General features: G+C 38.9%; 2 protein-coding genes across 3 annotated transcripts in view; both read left to right on the forward strand.

Moving 5' to 3' along the window:
• The first annotated feature begins 5,744 nt into the window (after positions 1–5,744).
• Positions 5,745–8,851, forward strand: LOC124284122. 2 transcript variants are annotated; one of them, XM_046720180.1, is made up of 3 exons: positions 5,745–5,892; positions 7,475–7,603; positions 8,232–8,851. In XM_046720180.1, the coding sequence occupies exons 1-3, from the start codon at positions 5,805–5,807 to the stop codon at positions 8,804–8,806; spliced, it is 792 nt and encodes a 263-aa protein (XP_046576136.1). In that variant the 5' UTR covers positions 5,745–5,804; the 3' UTR covers positions 8,807–8,851. The 2 variants fall into 2 exon arrangements, with proteins under 2 accessions (XP_046576136.1, XP_046576137.1); XM_046720181.1 differs by lacking the exon at positions 7,475–7,603.
• Positions 8,852–10,161: 1,310 nt separating this feature from the next.
• LOC124284136 (bifunctional heparan sulfate N-deacetylase/N-sulfotransferase 3-like) overlaps positions 10,162–18,026 on the forward strand; it is a 40,681-nt gene continuing 32,816 nt past the window's right edge. Inside the window, 1 exon segment of the mRNA XM_046720195.1 lies at positions 10,162–10,270. The gene's annotated coding sequence lies outside the window, so the exon portion shown is untranslated.

Below are 18,026 nucleotides of genomic sequence, written 5' to 3' on the forward strand. Positions count from 1 at the left end.
TTGCAATGTGATATTGTCATCGGTGAATTGACATTTCACATTTTTTTCCGATTGCGACATATAACCCTTATAACATACATACATTGATAATTAAATGCTTTGCGCTCTGTGGTATAATATCGATATTTCTCACCTAAACTATCATTATATTATAATTACATATCTATTGATTATTCATAACATTACCACAAAACATTTAAAAGGAACTTAATGCAATGCAAATTGTGATTTTGACTTTTTCCCTCTCCAGAATTACAGCGATTTACAAAGTTGAACTGAAAAGGCTTTTTCAACCAACAACTTGAAAAGTATTTTGTTCAACCAATACTTTGAACACATTTGAATAGATTGTTTTCAAATTTGGGGATCACCCTCCATATCTATAGGAGAGATGCAGTGCAAAGTTGTATTTTGCCATTTTAATTTTTCGACTTTTAAAATTGCATTTCTTGAACTCTGGAAAAAGTCAAAGTTGTTGATAATAACAATTATTTACTAAGTTGATTATTTTCAGATTTGGGTAATGGATTCTTTGTTAATAGGAAAGGTGCAGTACAACATTTTTTTTTATACAGACCTACTATTTCACAAAGCTAAATGAAAATACACAACGGCGTAACTCCACGTGATGATATCCTACCCCTCATGTCAAATTTCGGGCTATGTTTTGGGCGTTGGTAGATAAGTTTCAAGGTATCGTTTCTCCACATTTTCACATTTCGAAAAAAGCCAGACAGAACTTTCATCAGAAAAGCAAACATTATCCCAATCTTGATTTTCGTGAGCCCTACACCAGTTTAAACGTCTTTTTTGTGCACCGTTCATCAGTGGTGAGGGGATTCCTCGCTTTTTCACCCAGTTAAGTCTTTGTAATTTTTGTCGAAGGGTTTCATGACATACCTGAGGACTTCCTCTATTAATCATCTCATTTCTGATATTCTCAACGCTTTTCAATTTCCCTACTCTCAATCTGACCAAGTCGCCGTTGATCCGTAGTTCTGAACTTCCTTGCCCTCCCTGCCCCTGTCTTGTACTCAATCCCAACCCCTGACTGAATATTCTTCAACGTTTTTGTATACTGTAGACAGAGGAATGTCATGTCTACTAGCTAACTCTTTTGCATTAGTCACACCCTTTCAAAATCATCTGTAACCAGCTTTCTTTTCTCTTTTTCTGTCAAATCTGCCATGTCAACAAAGGAAGCCGCCTGTTACACCAAGGGAGATAACTCTTGATGTAGTAAGGTTCATTCTTAATGTTGATTCTTCATTTTCAGACATTTGGAGCGGTGTCGAGCATCTCGTAGGTCAGCCCGGAGAGTGTCCACCTCGGCCAGGACAGCCGTCAGCTGCACGTGGAGGTCGTGCTCTTTGACATGTTGTTGGTCCTCTTGACAACAGTCCCATTGGAATGGAGGCTGGGGCCGAATAGGTCTTGGTTTTATCGTGACGTGTTTGGGAGCCATGTCGTGGAACTCTGGAAACGCAATAATCCAATTTAGTATATGATCAATCAAATCATAAGCCTACAAAAGCACATATACATCTTCTGTGTTGAATCAGAGACCATATAATCTATTATATGGTCTCTGGTTGAAGATAAGAAAAAGGTAGAAACATAACAGTTGATACAGAAGAATGAATTTATTTTCTGGAAGGGATTATTTGAACTGTGTGCAATGTGATATTGTCATCAGTGAATTGGCATTTCACATTTCTGTTCCGATTGCGAGATATAAGCCTGAACATATGTTAAATGATCATTAGATGATTTTTGTTAAGTGGTATAATGTCGATATTTCTCCTAAACATCATTATATTATTAGCACATATCTATTGATCATTCATAAGATTACCCCAAAACCTGTAAAAGAAACTTAATGCAATGGAAATTATGATTTTGATATTTCTGTCTCCAGAATTACAGCAATTTACAAATTTGAACTTAAAAGGTTTTCAACCAACAACTTGAAAAGTATTTTGTTCAACACATTTGAATGGATTGTTTTCAAATTTGGGGATCACCCTCCATATCTATAGGAGAGATGCAGTGAAAAGTTTTATTTTGCCATTTTAATTTTTCAATGTTTTAAAATGCATCCCTTGAACTCTAAAACAGTCAAAGTTGCTGACAATAACAATTATTTACTAAGTTGATTATTTTCAGATTTGGGTAATGACCATTTTGTTTATAGGAAAGGTGCAGTACAACGATTGATACAGATCTACTATGTGGCAAGACTAATAATTTTAATTGTTGTACAGATGAAGTTGGGAGTCACGGTCAGGGTTATTAGTGAGCCGTGCTCACGTTTTTCTGGCCTATTTGACCTGTGAACTGTCATCGATGCTGTTTGTCCATTTCTCAATTGTTCTTTTATCTGTAAATATATGCTTGCTTGATTGGAATGTTGAAAACATTAGTAGGTAGAAAAGCCCCTTCTGTGTGACAGGTATGTGAGTGAGTGAGTACAGTGAAGGCCACCCTGAATAATGTTTCAGTAAAGTAGCAGCATGTTAGAGAAACGTTTGATAAAGGCTATGTAATATGAAAGTTCAGAATCTTTTCTAACTTCTGACTTCAATTCACGACACTGATATATGTCAACGTGAACACTCTTCCGATTCAATCTTTCATGTCTTGAAATGGGAACAAATTGTATCGAAATGTTTTTCTTTAACTTTCTAAACGTCTTTTAATATTTTACGACATAATAATATATGACAGTTAATGTTACCTATGAGAAATGTCCTCAAAAGCAATGAGTGAGTAAGTGAATTCTAACTTCCATGCATGCGTCCTCAATATATACACGTACTCTGGTAATTTTGGTCAGAATATGTAGGAAGCTGTATGAAGGACTTTTACATGAAAACCTTTTTATCTGCTCTGTAAGCTGGAATTCTGTTCTCGTCTGTGGATATGACTCTTTATAAATAGAAACATGCCCATGGCTCATGAGAAGTCTCTGCTAAAACAGAGTCTATTGCACAAGTCAATATTAGAAGTGTGTTTGGGGGAATCAATAACAAATTTATAACAATGTTATGCACACGGCTAAAGATATTTTTATTAATAGTTTTTGGCAGAGCAGGGTTGCCGTAAAGAATGGTATCAATGTCTATGTGAACTTTTGATAGTTCAAACTCTTGCTTCAGATCAACACGGCAGCTGACTCATTTTGCACATTTCAAAAGGAAATGGTGAGCATCTACCACAGGAGCACCACAGTTGCAAACTCTACTCTCTGATAAATTAGCACGAAAAAGATCTGCATGTAATGAACTACAGGAATGTGTTAACTTCGTGTAAAGTATATGTCTTTCTTTCACCAAATAGAAAATATTTTGGAACTTGGTCATTTGTTTTCAGGTAACTTTGATTTAAACGATGATAATGAATTTGTACATTCTGTTGTAGAGGAGAGAGCATTCCGTAGACTTGCAGAATCATAAATAAATGACTTTTGTAAGAAATGAGGTGCGAAATTTAGGAACAGCCAACTCTGATTTGTTACGCAAGTTGTATCCGGAAATGGTTTCAGTAAAAGGTGGAAGTAAATCTATCAGGTAATCAGGATCTTGCATATTAACAATTTTGTAGAATGTACAAAGTTTACCAACCAACCAATTTCACTGTAATAAACTATATCTAGAAGCGAATTTAGGCAATCCGGTTACAATTCTTGCTGCTTCAAGTTGTAACATTTCAAGTTTATCACAAATAAAGCTAGGGCAATTATCCCAAACCTCAGAGGCATATTCTAAAATAGGCCTTATATACATTTCATACATACTAGAAAGGATATATCTAGGTAATACGTACTTTAGCGTTTGTAATGAGGAAACATATTTTAGGCCATTTCTATTTCAGCAGATACATGATGAGACCATTTTAAATTGAAAAGCTGTCCCAGTGAGATGGGCTGACTGACTGACTGACTGACTGAGTTTGGTTTTACGCCGCTTTTAGCAATATTCCAGCAACATCACGGTGGGGGACACCAGAAATGGGCTTCACACATTGTACCCATGTGGGGATTCAAACCCGGGTCTTCGGCGTGACGAACCAACGCTTTAACCAATAGGCTACCCTGTATGTTTTGGATTATCCAATTTTCAATTTCCTTCCAGATGGTTTGGGTTACAACACATTCCCAATATACATGACATAAAGTTTCACTATCAACATTACAAAAGCTGCATTGGTCAACAAGTTTCATTTTCATAAGTTCTCTTTTTGTATAAATAATTCTGTGCAAAAAAATTAATTTAAAGTCTAAAATCTTTACATCTTTCAAATTCTTTCTGCAAATAGTTAAAAAAATACGCCAATCAAAATCAATATCATAAAATAAGTTTTCCCATTTTAGGCAAATATGAGGTTTAATATTGTCAGATAAGAGTTTATCATAAAATAATCTTGAACAGGGAAATCTAGACTTGCTTTATTTAGGGCGTTAGAAAAGCCTTGGCGGAAGAGAAAATAATGCGGTTCAGGGACCGTGAGACAGACTGCTTGTCCACCTGTGGCCCTCGTCATTTGTATAAAGTAAATTGTCATATTATTTACAAACTTGGGATGACTCGTGTCTTGTGTATGGTGCAGAGAAACCGACAACCAACGACCAGAGTAGTGATACCAGGTGTTGGCCAAATGTGGAAATTTTCCTGCCCCTCCGGTGGCGCTCGTCACAAACACATGCACAGGCAAGTCAATGGTTCACCTGAACATACACGGGAACACGTGGTACACGTCAAAATAGGGAATGGGTCAAGGATAAGAGGGAAAATAGTACCCATGGAACCTAAAACACGAAATTTGGTTATTAGATCTTCGCCGAAGGATGCAAAGAAAGAGGCCAACAAATGATTCACTGACAAAAATGTCTGATTTATGTCAATAAAGCTTGGTTACATTTGAAACCGTTCTAATTGATCAAACAGTAGTATATCTAACAGGCTACTTTGAGTGACAATTCTTCAAATCAGCTGAAATAATTAATTTAAAAACTCAGTCAAACATCGGCCTCCAGCTATTTCGGTCGACATGTCTACCGATCTCTAGGAGTGTGACAAATACATTTCCAGTGGATCATAATATGATCCAACGCTTCAGTGGATCATAATGCTATACAATACAATTAAGGGCATACTTTCAAAGAGAAATTTCAAGGCATTAATATTCAAAAACACTTGCAATTCGACTGACTGACTGAGTTTGGTTTTACGCCGCTTTTAGCAATATTCCAGCAACATCACGGCGGGGGACACCAGAAACGGGCTTCACACATTGTACCCATGTGGGGATTCGAACCCGGGTCTTCGGCGTGACGAGCCAACGTTTTAACCATTAGGCTACCCCACCGCCCCAGTCGCAATTCGAATACTGTATAGTAAGTAATATGATATCCTATAGTCCTTCAAGACTACACATCCATTAGGAACAAAGAATACATGAAAAAAAACGCCAATTCAATACAACAGAATTTGGATTAAGATTGTTAATGAATTGATATTAGCCCATGATATGATGATGGTTTTGAAGAAAATATCGAAATTATGCCAAAGAACAACGAGCATCTAATGATATGTAGCAATCGGAACGTACTCAAACCGGAATATACCGACATCTTTCGAAGGTGTTTCAGCCGGACGAAGGACAGCGAAATCTACAGCGACTAGTCATTGCTATGACGTCATTCGGTGATACTGTGACATTGTCAGGCCATTGTCTGACATTGTCTCAGCCAGCTACAGCAGTTCTGCAGTACGCTCTTCATTTATCGAGATTATCTCAAGATTATGCCAGTCACCAGACGTCTGACCATGTCCGAGTGTGAGGGGTTTGATCCCGAGGTGGCGGAGTGTTTTGCACGTACAGAACCGACAGGTGAGCGTCGTTATGAGTCAACTCTGAATATTCACTTTTGCCATCCGGAAGACGTTTCAATGTCCCTTGTCATAGGTCAAACAGAACAAGGACATATTAATCCCTTGTAGCATTACAATTCTAAACAAAACCTTTGAAATATAATATTTGAATTTTTATAAATATATACTTTCATGGATGCTGATATGTCTGTAAATTTGTTGAGTTAGTGTATGTGGTTTATAGGAATACAGAAAAGTGTACATATATGACTTGTTTAAGGAAATATACTGACGTACAAAATAAAGTACACATTTGGATTTGGAGGGATTATTTTTAAAAACAAACAAAGAAATAATTTTGACAAATCTTTGATTGCGCCTTACAACTCCGGAATTGGGTATGCTGTCTGTGGTGTTTAGCCAACACGAGCACAATGTTTGTGACACGTATGTCACAAAAACGTTGGGTTTTTACATATATGGTAAACATCGGGTGGGTATTTTCTTTTGTGCTTCAGTTTATGTGTTGGTGTGTATTATGCGTGTGAATGGGTGTATTAATTTTATGTTTGTTCACATTTAATCATCTGTTATCGAAATTGGCATACATATTTTATTGTATCATGCCGTGCTCTGTTTGATGTAAACATAACTTTTTTATATCCCATCAAGAATGGCATAACTCATCAAGTTCTAAAACCTATTCATGTTCTCTTTTCAAGTATAATCTTTCTGTGGAACCATAGCTTAGTGTTATTAACGTTAGTAAATTTCGCATTGTTCTTACACAGTTTCGTTGTGGTTCCCATCACTTTAATATTGAGACGGGTAGATACACAAATAAGCCTAGATATCACTGGTTATGTGTGATAATGGATATATTCAAAACGGTTACCATTTCTTTTAAGTGTGTACTGCATACAGTTCTTTGGGCACTTAATTTATTCCTGCCACGTTTTAAACATACCCTTCTTTGTCAAATTTCAGCAACCAATGCTTGCCACAAAAGGCGACTATGCTTGTCGTAAGAGGCGACAAACGGGATCGGGTGGGCAGGCTCGCTGACTTGGTTGACACATGTCATCGGTTCCCAACTGCGCAGATCGATGCTCATGCTCTTGATCACTGGATTGTCTGGTCCAGACTCGATTATTTACAGACCTCGGCCATATAGCTGGAATATTGCTGAGTGCGGCGTAAAGCTAAACTCACTCACTCACTCTTTGTCAAATTTCAATATATTGATGACCTCAAACAATACGTTTGTCATCAGAAATGTAGCAGTGTTTATTTATTATGCTGCAAAGCAATGCCAATCAAATATGGCTGCAAATATGTAATATTTGTATTATAGGCCGATGGCTTACATACACTCTTTGAATAAAGAAATTTCTTGGTTCCTTTTTGGGTAATAAAGTGTTATCTTGTCCTATAAATGATAATAGAGTTCAATCCTCCAATTTCAATTAGAAGACAATTCAGAATCAACCACTTTTATCCTACCATTTCTTTAATTATACAGTGTAGAAGTATATGCCGTATTTTGGTTTCACTTTCCAACTGGATTGATTTTGTACTAAATCCAGATATTGTTATTTCAGGGTTTCATGATGCGGTTCCCAAACACGTCACAATAAAACCAAAACCAGTCGCCAGACGTCTGACCATGTCCGAGTGTGAGGGGTTTGATTCCGAGGTGGCACAGTGGTTTGCACACAGAGAACTGAAAGGTGTGTGTGTCATAAATACATTCAACTTTCGTATTTCGTGTGTGTTTGTTTTGAATCCGTTCAATTCTCATATTCTTGCAAGTTCATTCGAGAAAATAATAGTTTCTGCATCAACCGTTACTCATTGAATGCATATAGGCTCATAGGCGGATCCAGAGAGAGAGAGGGGGGGGGGGGGGTTGTTGTTGTTGCAGGGGTGCGCATCCCCCCTTTTGTCCTGAAAGTTTATTAAATGACCATTGAAACTCGGGTGAAAATGAAGTGTGCACCCCTCCTTTTCTCAATAGTGTGCACCCCCTTTTCTCAAAAAGCTGTATCCGCCCCTGAGGCTGATGTCTCAGACTTGCCATAGAATCCATCATATGTTTTGGACATCATACGTTTTTTGGACGCCGGTGTTGCTCGTGATATAATGAAGAATGTTGCATCGCAAGACATGACAAATACTTGAATGAAGGCTTGTTGGTGTGTTTTTTGAAGATCAAGGAATCTTTTAGTCAGTGAGATATTTTACAGTTGTTCACTTGACAGGAGAAACTATTTGTGGTTGTCTTCATCTCGCTCACTATCTTTTACATACGTAAATCCTACAATATCAGGATATACACTCAGTTCGATCATTATTCAGAGTTCCACGATACGGTTCCCAAACACGTCACGATAAAACCAAGACCTATTCGTCCCCAGCCTCCATTCCAATGGGACTGTTGTCAAGAGGACCAACAACAAGTCAAGGAGCACGAGCTCCGTGTGCAGCTGACGGCTGTCCTGGCCGAGGTGGACACTCTCCGGGCTGACCTACGAGATGCTCGACTCCGTTCAAGATGTCTGAAAATGGAGAACCAACATTTCAAGACACAAATCAGACAACTGTTCGATGAGAAAGTGTCCCTCAGGGAGCAGGTGGACCGCTTGTTGAAGGAGGTGGACATGTTGAGAGCTGAACGACTGTGTGCACTTTCTGGAGCTGGAGAGGGTGTTGGACTTGTTCAGAGGTCAGGGGTTTCACAGACCTCGTGCTTTGACCACATTGTGTCTCCTAAACAAGACAATACGTCAACAAGACATCGTGAACTCCTTCAAAGCGATCTCTCATTCTGTACAGCCAGTGTGATCGAAAATTTTAATCAGAAACAAAATGTACAAAAGTCAAAATCATTCTTTCGTCGTTTTACCAAATTGTTTAGAAGAAACAAATCCTAATGTAAATTCAATCCTGTTTTAATCAAAATAACAAATGTTTAAACTGAAATAATGTCTTCGTTATATTTTACACATGAATTGTAACGATAAATATGTAGATATATCTACCGTATGAGTGAGCAAGTGAGTTTTGTTTTACGCCGTAATACTCCAGCAATATCACGGCGGGGGACACCAGAAATGGACTTCACAATGTACCCATGTAAGTGAGTGCGTGAGTTTAGTTTTTCACCGCGCTCAGCAATATTCCAGCTATATGGCGGCGGTCTGTAAATAACCGAGCTTGGACCAGATAATCCAGTGATCAACAGCATGAGGATGTGTCGTGAACCGAGTCAGTGAGCCTGACCACCGGATCCGCCTCTTACGACAAGTATCTTTTACTGAAGATCATTTCTAGCCCGGATCTTCACGGGTTTGTATCCATGTGGGGAATCGAACCCGGGTTTTCAGCGTGACGAGCTAGGCACCCCACCGCCCCATCTACCATATGAATCTACAGTCAGTGGATCACTGTAGAGTCTTGGGGGGGGGGCGGCGGTGGTGTAGCCTAGTGGTTAAAGCGTTGGCTTGTCACGCCGAAGACCCGGGTTCGATTCCCCACATGAGTACATTGTGTGTCTTGTATATTGCTGGACCATTGCTAAAAACGGTGAAAAACATACTTACTCACTTACTCACTCTTGGGTAAGAAAGTGATTTGAACCTCTTTTTTCAGTACATGCATTATGTTTAGGGAGATATCGGGTATGACCCGGAAGGTCTCGGGTTCGATCCCCGGCCGCGTCTTACCAAAAGACGTTAAAATATGGTACTTGTTGGTCCCTGTCTAGCGCTCGGCATTAATGGGTACATTAAGGACTGGTCGGCTCGGAGTCAGTATAATGTGTCTGAGTCGGGTATTCATGCTTCACTGCGGCATGGTATCACAGTGGGCTAGCACTATAAAACCAGCTTCAGTCTGGGCTAGTACAAACAGCCGCACATACACATACACACAGGCATGCACGTCGTCATATGAGCGAAATATTCTCAAGCACGACGATAAACCCAATTTCACCACCACCACCAGATATCAGGTATTATTAACACATCCAGTCAAACCTGCGTGGAAGTGTTCTGAACAGTCTCTTTATCCGTGAATTCAGCGGCACACTAGTTAGTGACAGCACATGGCAACTACATTATTACATCCATTATGATGACGATGAAAAGAACAGAAATTCGAACTATTTTGATTACAGACTTACACACTTCAGAAATAATTACACAAATCACAAAAAGACACAGGTGCATCGTAATGACGTAAACGTGGGTTTTAATCATTATGATATTCCCATAGCTCTGTCGGTCTCTGTCCGTCTCAGTGTCTATACTGACTTGGATACCCGCTCCTGGAGGACGCGCAACCGCTGAGTGCATGGTACCATCCAAAAGAAACTGTTGACGTAACTCTTCGTGAAGGTGGGTGGATGGCTTGATTGAGATAGAGAATAGTTTTAACCCCATCAGTAATATTTCAGCCTTTACATGGGGGAGTGTGGATTGGGTTGGCGGGGGATATATGGGTAACGTGAATGGGTTTCACACATTGGTGGTGCAACTGGAAAACGGTTCAAACGACGTCAAACCCGGTTCACTCACTCACTCTTACAACTGGATTAGTTTACGAAGCGTTAGCTGACTTGTTTTTGTTTTTCGTTTGTTTGTTGTTATACGCCGCTCTCAGCAATATTACAGCTGTATGGCGGTATGTAAATAATCTAGTCTGGACCAAACAATCCAGTGATCAACAGCATGAGCATCGATCTACGCAATTACCATAGAATAACACATGTCAACCAAGTCAGCGAGCCTGACCAGCCAGTCCCGTTATTCGCCTCTTACCACAAGCATGGTTACTGCAGACCAATCCTAACCTGTGAGCCGACTTTTCATTAAGTGAGGTGAGTTGATATTGGGTTTAACGTCGTGCTTGAGAATATTTCGCTCATATGACGACGTGCATGCGTGTGTATGTGTAAGTGCGCCTGCTTGTACTAACCCAGACTGAAGCTGGTTTTATAGAACCATGCCGCAGTGAAGCATGAATACCCCACTCAGACACATTATACTGACTCCGAGCCGACAAGTCCTTGTTGTATCCATTGATGCAGAGCGCCAGGCAGGGACCAACAAGTACCATATTTTAACGTCTTTTGGTATGACGCGGCCGGGTATCGAACCCGCGACCTTCCGCTCTCGGGGCGGACGCTCTAACCACTACACCCCGGAGGCGGTCTTTCATTCAATACAGACTGGCTCTTCCACTTCAGTCGACTGCATGGGAATTAGTTGACTCATCACACCGAGAGTTGACACTCACTGAAGAGTCACGCACCCTGACTCTATTATTCTGGAATCTGACTTTCAGCGAACTCCAAGTTTAAAGAGTAAAGTTTAACACGCGCACGAGACCTGTGATAAAATGAAGTTCAACCGGAGATAATAATTTGTGTTTATTTGCCAGACACTATTTTTTATTCCACGTATTGCAATGTTATGGCCAAAGAGCAGTGAAACTAACATTCTACATGGGAATAGATCATGTAGATGGACTTGCATATATTACATCAGCTAAGCGATTTCAAGTTTTAGTCCGAATGACATGTAGAGTTTGTTACCTGAAGTGTTCACCATCAAGCATATTCTGCTTCACTGTGCGGACTTTGCAACTGCAAGGGATTCACATTATGATGCGAGAAATCTGAAAGATCTATTTTCCCGTGAGCAGGCATCTCATTTAGGGGTGGGCGATAATACCGGTTAACCGGTATATTGCAATTCGAACATCACAATACGATATATACATGTATTGCGGTACACTTTTCGCGAACCGTTTCTCCCGTTACGATCGGTAATTTTCGTCATGTAGTCAAAACTACTAATACCATTTATATTTCCTTGACATTATTATACATTAATAGTTTTGATGATGTTTAATTGGTCATATAATTGCATTTGCGTGACTTTTAAACCATTTAAATAAAAAAGTAGATTGGTGCCGGCATCGTTGTCAGGATAAACAAACCAAAATGGCGGATGCCGCTGCAGAGTGACTGACGCTTTTACTCGAGTTCCAAACTTTAGAGCGAAGTCTTTAATTTGGAAACATTTTCAATTGATCTCTTGTACAATCACATCTGAGTCCTGCCAGTGGTCAGTGGCCAGTGGCATCGTTTCAAAAGAAAGGAAACAGTAATTTCATTACCTTAACCCATGTGTTACACTTTCACAATATATTGCAATACTTATCGCAATACGCCAACTGTTTCACAATATATTGCAATACTTATCGCAATACGCCAACTGTTGGCAATGCCTATTGTTAACGAACTGAGGGAAGTTGAACTGTTTCATAAATTGTAACTATGTCATGTGAATGGCGAATTGCCTGCTTTTGAATTTGGTGCTACGACATTTTCTGTTTTTAAATAATAATGTAATGAATATATATGTTTTCAAAATAAAACTCATTTGGACTTTGTACTTAAACTTTTTCTGAATGCAGACTTGATCTCGTCACTATAGGGCTGGAATAATGCCGATGTGACGTGCAGCCCCACACAACAACTCATCCTATCGGTACGAGAAGGATCACATGTATGTGTAATGGTGGCATGTGGCCTTGTGCATAGAGCCAGGCACAAATCAACAAAAGTTGGATGTCACCCAGTGTCATAACCGGATCATAACCAAAATGGGGAAAAAGTAATGGAAACCCTTTTATATACAATTGATATTAAATACACTTATGATGTCTGCCATTCGGTATCTCTCCCTCTTCAAAAAAACGAGATGTTCATGTAATCGGTCATTTTCACATATTGGCTAAGTGTGCAATGATTAATACCTCCCCCTCCCATTCTCTCTCTGTATCTCTCCCTCTCTGTACACACACACGCGCGCGCGCGCACACACACACACACACACACACGCACATACACGCGCGCGCACACACACACACACACATATAAACGCACAAAATGTCTAAAATAGTACAGGTGTACTGTCATAAAAAGATAGATAAATATAAACAGAATATTTATCGCATATTTAACATAGTTGCTTAAATTAGAACATCTCTCGTCACCCATGCTTGAGAAACTTGGATGTGAAAAATCAAAATATCCACTTGGGAGGGGATTAAAAAAATACAATTTTCATGTAACCGGTCATTTTAACATAATGCCTTCATATGCGATGATTAATGTCGGTGCAAAAGCAGTGGAAATACTTTAATGGTAGCAAACGTACTTGGACTTTATTGATTTGAGCACACAAAAAGAAAAAGTGGAAGAGCATTTGTTCGCCATTTTAGCGAAGGAATGCCCAAAAGAGAACTATTAATTAATACAACGAAACAAAGTATGTTATTAACAGGTCTCCAGTGAAATTTGCAGGTGCCCCGCCCACCTTTCCACATGGCCGGAAGTTTTTCATTTCACGCGCATGCGCAAACAACGAGGCTGGTCGACATAACAGGAAACAGTGAGTTGCATTGCCACTGTCAGCAGTGATGTGAATATTTCCGACTTCATAGTAAGTTGCACTGTTGATTTTTATGCATTGGGTAGTATATCTGTCTTTGTGTAGATAATATCAGCACCGTGTGTCGTTTCTTGTTACTTTTTTGAGTCGATTAAAAACCAGAGTTATCGCTATTAGCTGAACATTTCAGAGTTCAGATTTGACAGAGTTTAACAATATGAGAGTGAGTCCGAGTGACAGCATCGGAATGGACTATTTCTATGAGCCGGATCCAGATGTTAGCTGTAGCGTATACATCGATTAGCAGGACAATGAATAAACAAGTTTGAATTAAAACCGATATTCAATCTTCACTTATTTGACGTTATACTGGCAGTGAAATTCGATTCGAAATGAAACTGGGTTTATGATTAAACTGTGTGATTACCACTGAACTTTCGTCGTGTTAAATAAATAAGATATGTTTCTCTAATTTCTGTACAGGACTTACGTTAGAGTATAATTATGAAATTCCTCATGTTTATATTGATAACATAAATAGTATACATTTCCTAAAAGATTAAGGGATTTTGATATATCTTACGTTTTTTGATAAATCATCAAGGCTACTGTTATCAAATTCCTCTTCTCACAAAAATCTCTATCTCTCCACTGAAGATCGGAAAGTTATGGAAAAGATGATACCATAAAAATTTTGCATGATTCACTCATTTTGAGCTGTCAAGACACAAATGTCTTTTCTACATGCCCAATGCCATATGTTTGTCTGTGATGTCAGTGGGGTTTTTTTTTGGATGAAAACCAATAAAAAACCCAACAGCAATCACACGTCTGTAAATGGTAACGTTATCAGAGAATTTGGAGAAACTTACTTGTCAGATACCTTACTTGTTGGATGTCCTTAAATGCTTATAGAATTTAAGTTGTGTTATCTGCATGCTTATGACTGAAGTCATTTTGAAATCTCATAAACCCAGCTCAATACCTTGCTTCGATGAAATGGAGCATAATATGCTATTGTAAACTCTTCAGATTTACACTTGCCTCCTTGGGGTTAAAAGCAATTTTTAACATGATAAAAAAACAAACATGAACCAGTCTTAAATTGTGTAAAGCCTTTGTTTAAGTGCTGTCAAACTGCAATGAAGTATGGATCACCTTGACAACCATGGCATTTTATGATGATGAATTGCTATATATTTTTATCCTGTTGATTGTCAGAATATTTCAATCCCTCTACATTACTCAACCTGTCGGCTGGTTATTACAAAGTGTGCTTTTGATTCATATTAGTGTGATATTTTAGGATCGGGTGGTCAGGGTTGTTGATTTGGTTGACACATGTCATGGTATCCCAATTGCGTAGATTGATGCTCATGCTGTTGATCACTGGGTTGTCCAGTCCAGACTTGATTATTTACAGAACGTCCCCATAAAGCTGGAATATTGCTGAATGTGGCATAAAACTAAACTCAATCACTCACTCCCTGGATAAATAACAATTAAAAACACTGCATATTAAGATATTAATGAATATTCAATTCCAGTGGTCACGAATATCAAATTGAATTCATGATGGGATACAATATGAGTCACCTTATATGTGAATGGATTGTAACAGTCCTAATGCTAGGTGAAGTAGTTAAGCAAGCTAAAAAGCATGTCTGTTCTGTAGTATCAGGGGTGGTGGGGTAGCCCAGTGGTTAAAGTGTTCACTCGTCATGCCGAAGATCTGGGTTCAATTCTCCACATGGGTACATTGTGTGAAGCCCATTTCTGGTGTCTCCCGGCTTGATATTGGAATATTGCTAAAAGCTATGTAAATCCAATTAACTCACTCACTGTTGTAGCAATGGGTACAATTTGTGAAGCCCATGTTTAGTCAGTCAGTCACTGTTGTAGCAAGTGTAAAATAGACATACATCAGATTGCCACATCTACAGGTGAGGTGAGGTGAAATTGGGTTTAACGTCGTGCTTGAGAATATTTTGCTCATATGACGACGTGCATGCGTGTGTATGTGTATGTTCGGCTGCTTGTACTAGCCCAGACTGAAGCTGGTTTTATAGTGCTAGCCCACTGAGATACCATGCCGCAGTGAAGCATGAATACCCCACTCAGACACATTATACTGACTCCGAGCCGACAAGTCCTTGTTGTACCCATTAATGCCGAACGCCAGACAGGGACCAACAAGTACCATATTTTAACGTCTTTTGGTATGACGCGGTCAGGGATCGAACCCGCGACCTTCTGCTCTCCGGGCGGACGCTCTAACCACTACACCATGGAGGCGGTCCCACTGCTACAGAGACCAATTGATGTGAGGGGCTTTTTATTGTAAAACTAAAAGTGTTAGGTTCAGAACAAAACTAACAAAAAATGAGACATTGTCCAAGCTGTTGCCCCTGGACAAATTGAGACAGTGCATATTGCAGTAGCAAATAATGGAATGGAAGTTAAATCATGCAGACTGAAATTATTTCTGTTGAGTTGCTAATTTTTTTATTAATATTGGGCATATTGATCAGCTGCAAATGACTACCTAATTTGCATGAGAAGAATCGTGTCACAATCACCAATATCAATTTGAAACAGATGGTTTGATTTGCAGAAAGATACACATGCAGTATAAATGGTTGTTTGTCAGTTTTTATCTATCAGAGTTGAGGTGTGCAGCATAGGTGAGTAAAATCTCCCAGATTGTAATAGAAAACTTTATGTGAAAAAATGATCCTCTTTTCATGCTTATACTTATAACTTAAGCTGTGGGTTTGTAGACACAGATATAATTATATTGCAGTGATAACCAAAGACTTAGTTCTTTGTTGCATACAGCAATATTCCAGGTAAAGGGCAGTGTTCTGTAGTGAGGTGAAATTGGGTTTAACATCGTGCTTGAGAATATTTCGCTCATATGACGACGTGCATGCGTGTGTATGTGTATGTGCATCTGCTTGTACTAGCCCAGACTGAAGCTGGTTTTATAGTGTTAGCCCACTGAGATACCATGCTGCAGTGAAGCATGAATACCCGACTCAGACACATTATACTGACTCCGAGCCGACCAGTCCTTGTTGTACCCATTAATGCCGAGCGCCAGACAGGGACCAACAAGTACTATATTTTAACGTCTTTTGGTATAACGCGGTTGGGGATCGAACCCGCGACCTTCCGCTCTCCGGGCGGACGCTCTAACAACTAAACCATGGAGGCGGTCTCTGTAAAGAACAACTATGAGTGGGTGGGTGGGGTTTTTATGCCGCTTTTTAGCAATATTCCAGCAATATCATGGCAGGGGAACACAAGAAATGGGCATCACACATTGTACCCATGTGGGGAATCAGACCCAGGATTTTGGCATGATAAACAAACGCTTTAACCACCAGGCTACCCATCGACCTCCAAAGGATAAAAGAAGAGGATAATTGTTTTGCATTATTGCATAGAAATGATTGTTAACAGAGATGGAATTCAGTAAGAATTAAAACTATAAAATATCCGAATATTACATATGTTTAAACAAACTAAATAATTATCCCAGTTTTACAACTCTTGTTTAATTGCTTGTTCTAAAGATGGATTCAATTGTTCGAAAAATGCGCATGTTGATTACAAAACGGTAAAAGTAGGATGCCATATGTCATGAATATGATGGCTGTGAAACTTGTGTGTAATATTTCGTAGATGTAAAATGAGTAGACTACTTCATGTGTAAATTCTCTCCAACTACGGTAAACTACATTTATAGCAAGCATTCTTATGATCAACTGACAATTATAACAAAAAAAATTCCCTAGGCTCCGTGCTGCATATTTTAGTTGAAATGTGTAGAGTGAACTATAGTTATGAAAAACTAAAATTTGAGTCTGTTACTCAGTGTTACAACTATATTTTACTATGATGTCCGCTTCCATGTGTAATTTGTTTTGTAAAATGTAATAGTATTCTTATTATGGAAGTTAACACTCAGCAGGGCTCGATTTAGTGCTTTGTTAATTGCACTGGTGCAACCCAATATTACAAAGTGCAACCTAGTTATTAGTCTAACTTGAACCAGGTGCAAGTCAATTTTTGAGTGGGTAAACTTCTGAATAAAACATGTAAATAATTCAATAGCATATTTCTTTCATTACATATTGCAATAAAAGCAGTGCAACTGGAATTTGGCTTGTGCAACTAGGTTTTATCTTAGGTTGCACCTGGTGCAAGTAGCTTAACATCTCTTAAATCGAGCCCTGCTCAGTACCAGTTGCACATATAGATATGACAGAAGAAAGGTAAACTAAATCATGACATTTAAAATATTTCATACTCCATTCCTCAGCAAGTTTAAGAAGTACTCCGCATGAAAAACAGGACATATGATAGTGGATCATTTTTGTTAATATGAAATTACCAGCTAATGGAAGACATTGAAACATTGGTTTGGAAATTGTCAGACAAGTTGGAATTGGAGACAACTAATGGACAAGTTTTCTACTTGTGACTTCTGATCAAATGCATTAGTGATTTAGTAAAATGAAATGAGTGGCAGAAGGCTGATTGTTCCCAACTACAACTTCTTCTATTATGGATTCTTTGTATTTTGACCACATACTGTTTCTACATAAAAGTGGGGTAGCCTGCTGGTTGAAGCACTGGCTTGTGATGCTGAAGACCTGGGTTTCAATCCCCACATGGGTACAAT

This window comes from Haliotis rubra, unplaced genomic scaffold, assembly GCF_003918875.1.
Source record: "Haliotis rubra isolate DU_JTF1 unplaced genomic scaffold, ASM391887v1 Scf33, whole genome shotgun sequence".
NCBI classification, from domain to species: domain Eukaryota; kingdom Metazoa; phylum Mollusca; class Gastropoda; order Lepetellida; family Haliotidae; genus Haliotis; species Haliotis rubra.

Excerpts from the sequence above, each read along its gene's own strand:
- LOC124284122 (XM_046720180.1), top strand. The coding sequence starts at position 5,805 with ATGCCAGTCACCAGACGTCTGACCATGTCCGAGTGTGAGGGGTTTGAT. Across the intron at positions 5,893-7,474 it reads TGCACGTACAGAACCGACAG|GGTTTCATGATGCGGTTCCC; the intron begins GTGAGCGTCGTT and ends TTGTTATTTCAG. Across the intron at positions 7,604-8,231 it reads TGCACACAGAGAACTGAAAG|AGTTCCACGATACGGTTCCC; the intron begins GTGTGTGTGTCA and ends ATCATTATTCAG.